This window comes from Daphnia pulex, chromosome 10, assembly GCF_021134715.1.
Source record: "Daphnia pulex isolate KAP4 chromosome 10, ASM2113471v1".
In the NCBI taxonomy this organism is placed as follows: Eukaryota; Metazoa; Arthropoda; class Branchiopoda; order Diplostraca; family Daphniidae; genus Daphnia; species Daphnia pulex.
In genome coordinates this window covers 1468129-1480099 of record NC_060026.1, presented here as the reverse complement: position 1 = coordinate 1480099, position 11971 = coordinate 1468129, and the positions used below count along the sequence as shown (strand labels likewise).

At 46.4% G+C, this 11971-nt stretch overlaps 1 protein-coding gene across 6 annotated transcripts; it reads right to left on the bottom strand.

Moving 5' to 3' along the window:
• Positions 1-118: 118 nt before the first annotated feature.
• Positions 119-11495, bottom strand: LOC124204754. Of its 6 annotated transcripts, XM_046601939.1 has the most exons (21): positions 11299-11495; positions 11129-11244; positions 9914-10032; positions 8413-8521; positions 7857-8066; positions 7467-7621; positions 7188-7336; positions 6931-7116; positions 5456-5704; positions 5327-5392; positions 5053-5206; positions 4510-4928; positions 4279-4405; positions 3950-4126; positions 3636-3740; positions 3404-3566; positions 3123-3304; positions 2522-2624; positions 2250-2392; positions 431-980; positions 119-344 (listed from the first exon to the last, which is right to left on the bottom strand). In XM_046601939.1, exons 4-21 carry the CDS (start codon positions 8468-8470, stop codon positions 283-285), a joined length of 3258 nt encoding a protein of 1085 aa, XP_046457895.1. In that variant the 5' UTR covers positions 8471-8521; positions 9914-10032; positions 11129-11244; positions 11299-11495; the 3' UTR covers positions 119-282. The 6 variants fall into 6 exon arrangements, with proteins under 6 accessions (XP_046457895.1, XP_046457894.1, XP_046457893.1 ...); XM_046601938.1 differs by having other exon boundaries at positions 11129-11345; XM_046601937.1 differs by lacking the exons at positions 11129-11244; positions 11299-11495 and adding an exon at positions 10193-11091.
• Positions 11496-11971: the final 476 nt, after the last annotated feature.

Sequence of the window (11971 nt, the reverse complement as noted above, 5' to 3'; positions counted from 1 at the left end):
GCATTAAGAAACCAACGGAGCCCATGGGTCGGTCACTATCACATAGGGAGGGTGGATGTTCTTCCATAGCTCCGGGGCCTTACACACACTACGTATAACACGCATGTGTGTGTCTCTCTGTGTGTGTATAATATATATTTTCCAGCGCTACAAAAGAAAAGAATAAAAATCCCGAGGAAACACTGGCGGAATGAGCAATGAAACAAGTGATGAAACGTGACAATGACGACACTCTTAATCTTCTTTGAAACTCTCAAAGAAAAGTTTTGTTTTTCTTTACTGTTACTGTGAAGGCGGATGTCGACTCAGTGTCTCTTCCAGTTGGGTAGACCATGGGTGAGCTCCTAAACGGACATGTAAAAAGTAGTTTGGTCATTTGAATTATTCAACGTTTGAATTTTGGCGCTGAAATGTGTGTACGAGTTGATACCGCAAGATTTGAGTGTCTGCTTCGAGTGGCGGATCAATGCCGTGGCCAACTGGACGGCTTCCACGCTGGACGACGACGGAGAGCGGACGGCGTCGACCACGACCATGTAATTCCAGGGCTGGGCGGCCAGCAAGGCGAACTGGGCGGGCGGAAGTGATCGCTGACAGGAGCGCATCAGTTGCGAGAGACAGGCGAAAATTCGGTTCTTGGTCGTCGACCCATCGGCACTGCGCATCGTCCAGTTGACCAACGTGGACCACAAGTGTTCCAGCAAACCATTCCTCTCCTGGCTGCAATAACGGTGGTGTGGCTGCTGGTTCACTGGGTCTCTGTCGTCATCTTCCAGTGAAGGATCGATAAGTAGACGTCGGTTGGTAGTCGTGGGAGTGACCGGATCGTCGTCGTCGTCGGGAGTAGCATCGCGTAATAGCCAGTCGAGCAGCTGAAGGATAACATCCAGCGACTCGGCAGCTTCGCCGTCCATCCCGACTAATCCAGCCGTCAGCTTTCTGCTGAGACGGGCCATGGAAACACGAACGGGCGAAATGACCTATTGATAATGTCGAGCGAGAGAGAACAAAAGAGAAAGAAAATCATCAAGAAAATCCGACTGGCTGGATACGAGCGAGAGTCTACCCATGAGTCCCACAACGAGCATATGGATCAATGATTTGGGTGGTGGGGGGGTTTGTCCGACACAAACGCCACTCGGAGCATTGTTGTTTGGTAGTACAACAACAGCAGTAACAGCTGGCTCTGGCTCCCATTCTAGCTCCTCCTTATACATACACCACCCCCACCCAGCCACCAAAGTCTATCCCAGTGTACCGTTTTGGCACCACCAGAAAAAACAACAACAACTTTTTTTATGGTAAATCAATGATGCACGGCCCGTTACATCACAGAAAGTTTTGTTCTATTATTATTTAGTGAGAATCGTTCATCTTGGCCCATCAAAACTAAAGCGACTAAATAATTTTTGGTTCATTTTTCTATGTTTTTCAAAATCGAACAATGGAATAGCTGGGCCGATGTAAGACAAGTGAAAATGGACACTTTGTGTGCTGTCGGATGTGGGATGTCCCCCCCTTTACGTTTTCTTTTGTGAGTTCTTATTTCGGTTAGTAGAACTTTTGCTAAAGAAGAAGAAGATGAAACTGGGCGAAAAGCCAAGACGGAAGAGATGAGGGGGAGGACAACTATTGTGAGCGGAGCTTATGACGGACGATGAGCGCACACACACACGTCTTCTTATTCGCTCCTTCAATCCATCCATCCATCCAACCATCTACATCTATCCATCCATCCAGCGATGGAAAAAAAGAAGAGAAAAACCGCCCGAGCAGAGTTCGTTCAGGCGAGAGAATTTTCACCATCATCACCCACCCCTCGCATCCTCACCAACCCGTCAAGGAGCAGACGAGGCATTATTGGCCTCCGCCCTCGGGGTGCTGGAGGGAGAGAAAAAGGGTATAGAGGGGTTTGAAGAAGGTCCGTCTCTCTCTCTGCTATCGATTTGGTGCGTTCAGCGGTTCGTATTTAGACCCCAGCCAAAGAAGAAAGGAAGAAGATAGAGAGGAAAAACCGGCCATAGGGTTGTGTGTGTTGGGCTGCCGGATGAAAGAGGAGAGAGTTTTGAATGGGTGGAGGGGAAAAGCTCCTGGCCCCCTATCGAGTCGAGTCCGAAACTTGTACACAAAGTGTGCGCCCCACTCTCGGACTCCAACAACTTTTGGAAAAACAATTTTTCCACGATAGTCAGCAAAAGTGAACGACGAAGGACTTAGATAAATATCAACGTCGTAGACGACAATCTGACCTTTAGTCGGTGGAGATGATGGAAAGCGGCCATGGCCGCCACCAATTGGGCCACGTTTCGCCAGACTGGAAGCTCATCCCGTCCATAAATCTCGTCGACAAATTCGATGAAACTTCGATTTTCCATCACAATTTGACAGAGCACTAGTAGGGGGCCAAACAGGCAAACAGTCAATCAATAAAATAAAACGAGTGATTAGTGACGTCGGAATAAGTAATGACATCATCTCTCAATCCTCCAGACGGACAGAGAGAGAGAGGGAGGGAAATTACCACGAGATGAAGGGGATGGAGTCGTTTCGGTTACAGACAAGAGCAGCACCGACTCCAAGTAGCGGCAACTCCAAGACCAGAGATCCATCGCGCCCAATTTCACCTGCATAACACATCACACGCCGGAGTAGCAGCACATCAGCAGGAGCGTTGGAAATGGAGAAAACGTCAGAGAGATCTTAATGATTAATTATTCACACAAGTTACGTAGACAGTTTGAGGAGGGAGCAGCTAGAAGTTAGCCTTTCAACTTATATAACATCTCGCTCAAGAGTCAAAAGGATAAAAACCGGACAACAACAAAAGCATCCAGCTTGGAAGTCAAATCGATTCACGCTCTCGTTATTATCATAAAGGAGAGATAAGATCGATAAAAGCTGTACACACTCGAACACACTGGGATTTTCTGAGCTTCTGCTCTGCTCTTAATCTAAAAAGCGTCTGGAACGAAATAAACAAAAGAGATTGGGCGAGTGGGATGGAAAAAAAAAAAGAAACGGGGTCTGGGTGGGCGATAAACAAGTCTTGAGAAAATCGATCGGGACCAACCCCACCAGAAATAAATAAAAAATAAATAAGAAAGAAAGAAAGTCATCGTCACCTGGTGCTGGCCAAAGCGAATGGTGCGGGGCAGGAACGAGACGAGGGCGGCGACGATGGCGGGATCCCTCCAAGCAGAAATCGAATCGTCCGAGATGACAGCATCCGCCACCGGTAGCCCGGAGCGTTGACGACTTGATGACGACAGGCGACAGAGCAGACGTAAAGATCCTATCAATCGAGCTGGGCGACAGAGAGGAGGAAGGGATAGTGGATTACTATAGTGCACAGCTAGATCACAGGAGCAAATAGTAGTAATGCCAGATGTTATAATGATGTTACAGTAATTGTCATCAGTGACGTCTGTCAGACGGAGGAATCGCGGAATGTTGTACTTGATCATCCGGCCAATGGCCACTCTCATCGACTCGCTTCCGGCGGCCACTCGCTCCAAAATGGAAGCCACACAACAGCTGACGCCGGCATCTTCGTGGAAAGCCAAATCCTTGATTGAAAAATTTAAAATAAAAATAAAAATAAAATAAAACTCGGCAAAATGAAATGGAAAACTTACGAAAACGCTCAGGAGCAAAACATCGTCGGATCTTTCCAGACACAAGTTGACCAGAGTTGTGGCCTTTTTACCATCGACATCATCTTCATCGATCCACAGAAGGATCTAAAAATAAAAAGAAGATGTAGCAGTAGTAGTAGTAGGGAAGGAAATGGATGTAAAAGGATGGATGTAAAAAAGCTGAGACTCTTGGCTCAGCTTCTTTGATGATGAACTGCTCCTGCCGCCATATGGCGCGCGGCGTCGTTGTCGGTAATGAAGTAGTAGACTGTCAGGAGCGAGCGGATATAGACAGCAGGAGCAGCTATACATACCATGTAAGATCCCAAGTAGGAGGCGATATCCTTGAGTGCAAAGGCCCATCGCATTAGAGACAGATGGGGCGTGTAAATGCGACGGAGCCACGGCAGCAGAAGCGAGCCATTGGGCTGGAACCATTTCACCAGATGGACAAAAGCTTTCGAGGCTTCGTGGAATCCATCACTGTACCTCTGCATGCGAGTGGAAGAAGAAGAAAAGGGAGGGCACCCCCATTGTTGCCAAGTCCAATTAGAAAATCATTTGTCAGACGTCGTCATGAGCCCAAAAGGCGAATGAGAAATCAAATCAGATCACAAAAGTCTCGGCGAAAATAAAACCTTACGGCAATGAGGAACCAGACGGAGCGGAGAAGATCGGGATCGTCCATGTCGCAAGGGGAATGAGTCAGCATCAAATCACCAACGGCCGTCAGGAGGGCCTCCGAGTGATCACCGGCGAACGGAGCTTCCCTATGCGGAACAACACGAGCGCAATCATTAATTCCGGCAAGTTCAATTCAACCGCACACATCTTCTTCTTGTTCTCTTCTTTTTCTCTTTCTTCGCCTTGTTACTTTGATGTCTCGCATAATTCCAGCTGATAGAGCAAGACGAGGGCGGAGCACTTGGCTCCAAACGGCGACCTCTTATCGTTGGTGATCCAGTCGGACCATTCCGCCAGGGCGGATGGAATGGAGCGGACCAAACCGCGGAGGGTGGCGTAGTGGTGGTGGCGGATCCTGGTGGTAGGAGCCAATGCGAACGGTTGTTCCTGATTTCCGTCGAGCGAGCGAGCCAGAAACCAAGTCAGGAGCTCATCCGCCGAGTCCCTTTCAGCCGACGCCGGGCTCGATCCTCTGCGGGCATCGTAGACTCGACTCAGCAAGAAACCGGCTTTCAATGCCGCCTGGACGTAACCGGCGCCAGTGGCGGAGCCCGTCGCTAATTGGACCAGCACAAGAAAGAAATCGGACCAAAGAGATTCTTTGTCGACCTGTCAGTAAAAGAAAACAAACAAAACAAAATAAGGACGGAGTAAAGTATTGATTTTTGACTCCACCTTGACGGGGTAAACGTGATTTTATTTTTTTATTCCCGTTTCTTTGTACGTTACGTACTTGCTGGAACGCAGTAATGAGCTCGTCGATCGTAGCGACAATGAGATCAATCAATTTATCGAGCGACTCCTGGTAGGACGCTAGTTGGGCGCTGTTGGCCGACGCGTAGGAGCTCAAACGAGCGCGAGGGTCGTCCGTCAAGTAGACAATCAATCTGAATCGATTGGACACGGGTGCAAAAGGGAAGTATAAAAAAAGAAAAATTCAATTTCCTCTTTTTTTCTTGTTTCCACCCTCATTTCGATTGGCTAATTATTTCAATCAACTTATTTACCCGGTAGCTGAAGAAAGCATCCGAATCAATCCTTGAAGATGGATCCTGCCCGTTTCGCTCTTCCACCTTTGATTCAAAAAGGAGAAATGATTGAAATCTGAGATAAAAGGGAAGAGACTCTTTTTATACTTTTTGTCGGGAGGAGCCAGCGATTTGACGCAGGATCGGATCAATTCAGAGACACGATCCAGCGGAATCGGCACGGGCAGATTTTTCCTGTCCAGGAGTGCTGCCACCAGGTAAACGCCACCCGTTTCCAAATGAAGAGCGCACGAATCGAGTGCCATGTTGGCGATGTGACAGGCCACGTGGAATCCACCATTCGACTCATCCGTCGACGAGACGCACCGCTGCAGCAGCGACTCTTCTCCGTCGTACCTACCAATTAAATAATTAGCAATTTCTCATTAATAAAAAAGACCAACTGGAAAAGAATCACATTCCCCAATTTGTCCCCCTTTTCATTACACCCCGGAATAATTCCGGAATTCCATCGTTTTCCGGAATTATTCCGGAATGACTTGCTGGAATTTAATGGAAACAAAATCAAATTCCGGACTCATTCGGGGGAATTTGATTGTCCTTTGTCCTCCCCATCGATTGAGATTTCGAAAGGCATTCCGGAACCACCACTTGACAGTCCTGGGCGAGTCAAAAAGTGGCGCCCGCCATTTCAACGAGGCGACATGCGACGGCGCCATAACTCGGCGCCACCTCCTCGTGAGTGCACAGGGCGGATTTTATTAATAATAACAGCGGTACTCTACTACTTGCATCTAGTACATTATTCCTGTTTTTCTCTCTCTTTCTTCTCGGCTATATATAACTCAATAGGCGGCCCATGTGTGTGTGTGAACGACGCACCTGCTGCCTCTACGTCCCCACCCTAACCCGTGATGGATAACTATTCCGTGCGTGTTCTTACTGTTACCCCCAACAACTCCAAAAGTGGATAAAACTCTAGCACCCAAAAAGTTGGCACACACGGGAAAAAGTTTGACGGATCACGGCATCATCATAAAAGAAAACCCCCAGAAACAAGTTCGACTGGCCTCTCTTTCTCTCCGGATTAAGGTCGTTATGAGCACACGACACACAACAAACAAACAAATAGTTAATGATTTCTTTCAAAGAGATTCCCACAATTCTTTTATTTGCCATCTGGGCGACCAATGGGCATCTCCCGGAGCGAGTCGTTCCCCCCCATCCGTTTCTCTATTAGCCAAGGGTTCTCTCCTTCCGTGTGGCCGATCCGGCCAGGATAAGAAAGGATGGATGCGGACGAAAGAAATGGGATCCGCATCCCTAATTTGTCCTTGTTGCTACGACACTGGGCCACGCAAAGAGAAACAAATTTGTGTCCAATGTCATGTCGCCGGGGTCTCTCTTTTCTCCCATTAAACAAATAGAGGCCCAACAACAACAACAACAAAAAGGAAAAATGATGAGATGGAAAAATACGTCGCCCCCCACACACAACACTCGAAACTTTCTTTGCCCGTAACTAAATAATCTCAAGGGGGATGCCGAGTTGATTGTCGCTCCTTCCTTCCTCAATTAGAGAAGTAGGAAGAAGAAGAGGAAATGTTTTCTTATTTTTTTACTTGGAGAGCATGTCGCTGAGGAGGTGGACGGCGTAGGCGACGATCAGTCCGCCACTCAAGGCGCTGGCGTTGCTGTCGGCCAGGTGAGGAATGACTCGCAGTAGCGGCTCCACGCCCAGGATGACGCATCGGTGCTGGAAAAAGGGCGGACAGCGGGACAAGTGATGCAGACAGCGCAAAGCGAACCTGTCCACCAAGAAAAAGAAATGAGAATATCATCAAGCGGAATCCCGGACAAATTGAAATGTGTAACTTACTCCAATAACGGCAGATGGTTAGCGTAAAGGACGTCGTACATCAATTCGGCCAAATCTTGCTGCTCCATCAAGACCGACATCATCTGAGGGCCGTCCGTCAGCTGGCGACATTTCAGCAGCAAGGCGTCCAGCACCTGTAAAGCGGCCACCTGCGTCGGCCCAAAACCCAACGGTACAATTATTTTGTTTTTAATTCCGTAAAAATAGATATCGGTCAAATCATCATCTTTGTGAATGTATAAATAAAAACCAAAAGGCTTTTTATTTTTATTTTTATACCTGTATCTCTGGCTGGCTGCGGAGGATGATTCGTTTCAAACCGTTGGCCGTGGTTGACAACAGCTGTTGAGTTTTCGAGCGGCCATTGTCGTCGGGTTGTCGGCTGTGCTCCGGCTGTTGCAAATCCTCTTTGATCCAAAGCATCAGAGCGAAACCTGTTACATATCGTCCATTTTTATTTAGCCCAAAGCGAAAAAAATAAAAAAAAAGTTTCCAGCGTCAGTCGAGCGGAACTAATCAAGGATCTTGCGAGACTAACTGGAACCCAATAGATTCTATTAAACCCCAGTCTCTCTGCTGTGTATGTCTTTCAATATGTATATACTGGGTCCGATTTGATGCTATATTCTATACGTGAGAAAGAGAGATACTTCTTTTGTCTACTAATACCCAGGGCGGAGCAGACCAACTGTTGGCATTGAGAGTTTTGGAGAAGGCGGGCCAACTGGAGCATCAGGATCGGGCGTCTGCCGGGTCGGATAAGAATTCCATCAGCGTCGCCGCTCCTGACGATTGGATCCAGCAGAGCGACGACGTGCAGCGCGACAAACTCGCTCAAGTGATCGCTCAAGTGTTCCACCATCTCATTTTCCAGTTTGGCTGCCATGATGAAACGGATGGAAACATGAAAATATACATACATCAAACAAGGAAAAAGAAGAAGAAAAAACATTTCATTAAAAATCTGAGAGAGGGAAACTCTGTGCAGGATGTTATGTCAAGAAACATGTTGATCGATTTTTCCTTATTTGTGTGAAGAAAAAAGAAAAGTCTTTCTTTCTTTTGTTATTGTTTTCATTTCTGTAGGCCATGGAGATGGATAAGGTTGTGAAGGCCGACCAGCAGGTGACAGCACCACCTCCGCAAAGTTGTTGCCGTGTGTGTGTGTCTGTGCGGGCTGATAGGTGGGCTAGAGTTAGTCTAGTTAGAAATTTGTTTGTATTACCGTTTTGGCTGATGGCCAGGGCCACGGCCGATGAATTCAGACGGGCAAGACGCTGCATGACACTGAGGTAAGGCACCCATTTCTCCGGCTGGTCCAGGTCTTCACCAATCTACTCCGTTCGATTGTTGACATGTATAAAACACAAAAGAAAAATCATTAAAAAAAATAACAAGACCAATAACTTTGGCGACAATATGAAACCGTTCAAAAACGACGGCGGCAAATGTTTCCAAAGAACTTGTGAATCTCGTTCGCCCAGGCTAAATTAAGTCTTTGCTCTGTGTGTGTGTGTCTGCTCCCAGGAAAAGGACCTCCACCCTGAAAACTTTGTCCCTCGGCTAATTTCAAACGGTCGCCATTTCTTTCCAGTGAAAAAATTCCACCTTCAACATTCTCCATTGGGGGAAAAAAATATCAGCCACGACTCTAAATGCTTGTGGATTTTAAAAATAATTACTGATTCGCACAGGAGTCGCACATTGTGTAGTGACGAGAGACAGTGGGCGGTAAGGAGATGGTGTACACACACACACAGGCACAGACACACAGAGAGAAGAAGAAAAACGGGGCGGTGCCTCGATGATGCCAAGTTTGTTCGTCTAAAATTAAACCTGGGCGAGTTTGTTCGACGGCCCTGGTCCCTACACAAGAGAGCCTAAATATGGACGGCCCCCATTTCTTTCTCTACTTTTCTTTTTAGAGAGAAGAAAAATTAAATTTCTGACCATTTTGTTCTTTGTGTTTCACTTGACGTTAAAATATCAAAGATAAAGTTATTAGGAGCCCTGGAGAGTATAGAGGATCCTTGTTTGTAGAAGACGGTGTGTTTGGCTTGGACAAGATTTTCGGTCGTTTGGAATGCCCGGCAAACTTTTTCTTCCTGGCACAATGGGAAGGCGTAAAAAGCCACAAGATGCCGCGCAACAACAAAAAAATGTTGGGGTTCCGGCCTCCGCTGGAGGAAAAACATCAACAGAAAAAAGGAAAAAAAACTGATTCAAGAAAAAAGTTATTTCAACGACGACGACGAAGGTGGTGGACGACCGGTCTGAATATCTTTTTCGGCCCACCCTGAACTTGTGTGTGTTCCTCTAATAATAATAAGACGGGGATAACGAGAAAGTATACGTTGCCAAAGCTTGGTACGCTCGATGGAAATAGGCCAAACGCCTCTCTCTGACTACTCTTAAACTGTACACTACTTCTTTTCGGGAAGTTGTGGCATTTGAGTCACATTTTGGAATGTCCTTTGGGCCGGGACATTGAACGCCATTTCGATTAGACTTGTACGTGCGTCGTTGGGGTTTTTTGATTCTATAAATATGTGGAATATATAAAAAGCTTCCGGTTGATGACGTGTGATGATGGGTCTAGCCTCCTCCCAGCCACAAAATGAGACACGTGGCGTCGTAATCACTGGAACATTGTACACAACTCTAGACGATTACGAAAAAGAGAAAAAAAGAAAGTGTGGGATGAAGGAAAGTTCACGCTCGGTCACCTTTTGAACGCAGTGCGTCAGCACGTTATCCAAGACGGTTTCGTCGCGTAAGACGTGATGATAAAGTCGGTAGACGGCTTCAATCGCCAAATCGACGACGTCCACTGAAGTTAAACTGTCTGCACAAAGAAAATTGGGGGAAACAAGATATCAGCAAACAGAATCGTACATAATGAATAAATAACAGCACACACACACACTCTGTGACGGGCAGCAATGTGTGTGGAATGAGGTCATGGTGACCGTCCAAGAATCGAAATCAATCCCTGTCTGGCATACCCAAAAGCGTGTTGAGGACTTGTGAGGAAACATTGCGATTTTTCTGCAACAGCCTGGCCAGGTTCTTGCTGCTGCAGCTGCTGTTCTCTTGCTGCTGAAACGAGGGTCGAGTGACGTCAGGGTTGAGTCTGTGGTTCAAAGTGGCCAGGGCGAAACGACGATGGATTTTCAGCCTGCTACTCGAATCGGCTCGGATAATCTCAATTAGACATAACAGACACGTGTCGTCTGAACGCCATTCAAGGGCGTGACTTCGATGTGTCTCACTTACTAATTCGCTCTCACGCATTTTGTATGTCAATTCGTTTGTGTATCAATTCAAATGGAGACAATCAAACAACACTCAGCCAATATTCGACGTTGTTCACCTTTTCCCCCCAAAATCTTTTGTTTGTTTAATCGTCTTCTGCAAGTTGTCGATTTCGACCGCCAGGGCACCGATTTTTCTTGAATGAAAACAAAAATGGCGTAACGTCAATATCGATATTTCTGGGTGACGTTTTTCTAGAATATGATGACTACACAGTGACGGAATGCGATGGCGCAGATCTAGTAAGCGGGACAAGTGCCCATTCTTTGACGACACACGAAGAAGAAGAATAAAGGGCAGCAAAAGCTCATTAAGAGACGGAAAGGTGATGAGAAAAGAAAAGAACTTTGGACCAAAAAGTTAAAAGGAAGAAAGAGAGGGGAGACCACAAGAAGTAGGTCCGCTCTATTTATAATTCAAGGAGAGTTGGCTCGGGTCGAACCCGAAAAAAGAGTTTTCTTTTCTCCTAGAGCACACAGAAAAACTGCCTCCCTCATCAACGCTAAACTCTCAACTTTGCATTTCCTGGTCTGATTCTTTTTTGTTCTTCAAAATGTCGGAAATGAAACGAAAAAGTATTAACGTCAATTAAATAAAGTAATAATAAATTATTAAAAAATACAAACCCGGATGGATGAATCATCGTGTTCCGGTTAGGTCAACTTGGTGAGTTCAACCCCGTGAAAGTCCTTTTGCCTTGTTATCATGTGGATCCAGCAAGTCGATTAGTCAGCGAGGTGAGCTATAGAGATAATTTATATAAGAGTGTATAAGAAAAATTCTCTTTAAGCTATACAGCTCTCTCGCGTTTTGTTTATTCTATTCGTCTCTGCCATCCAGCCGAGAGTGCAAGGAGAGAAAAGTTTCCGAATTGGATCTCTGTCTCTACATATGCTCTGCGTTTTTCTCCGGCGGAGAGTTTCGAAAATAGACGGGCGGCGAACTGGTTCACATACACACAGCAGCAGCAGCATAGCGCAGTTCAGTGAGCTGCTGCTGGCACTGTCTGCCTGCCTGCCGAGGATCATTTGCAGACACACACACTCCGTTGTGTGTCTATCTCCATTCCAGGCAACTATGCAGGATCACGAATAGTTTCCTACAAATAAAAGGATTTTTAGAGTTGATGGAATTAACAATTTGAAAGTGATTCCACCTCACATAAATATAAGTCGATCCCCCGCGTTTGTGAACGATCTAAGCAAATCATATTAAGGAAATGTACACAGCACACGCTCCAGCAGCAGCTGCCGGAGCGTGTAGGTTTCGGCAGGTCTTATTCCGTCACCTTATGTCTATAAAAAGACCCGCGTTCGCCGCACGGAACTCGAAACGTATAGATGCCCCAGTTCCTTTCACGGGGAAGTTTCTTTTGTTTATTTTAATTATTTTTCTTTTTTACTTCCCGATTTTCATATCAAAATCCTGTCGATGATTTTCGGGCGTGATTTCAAAAAGAGGTGGACAAC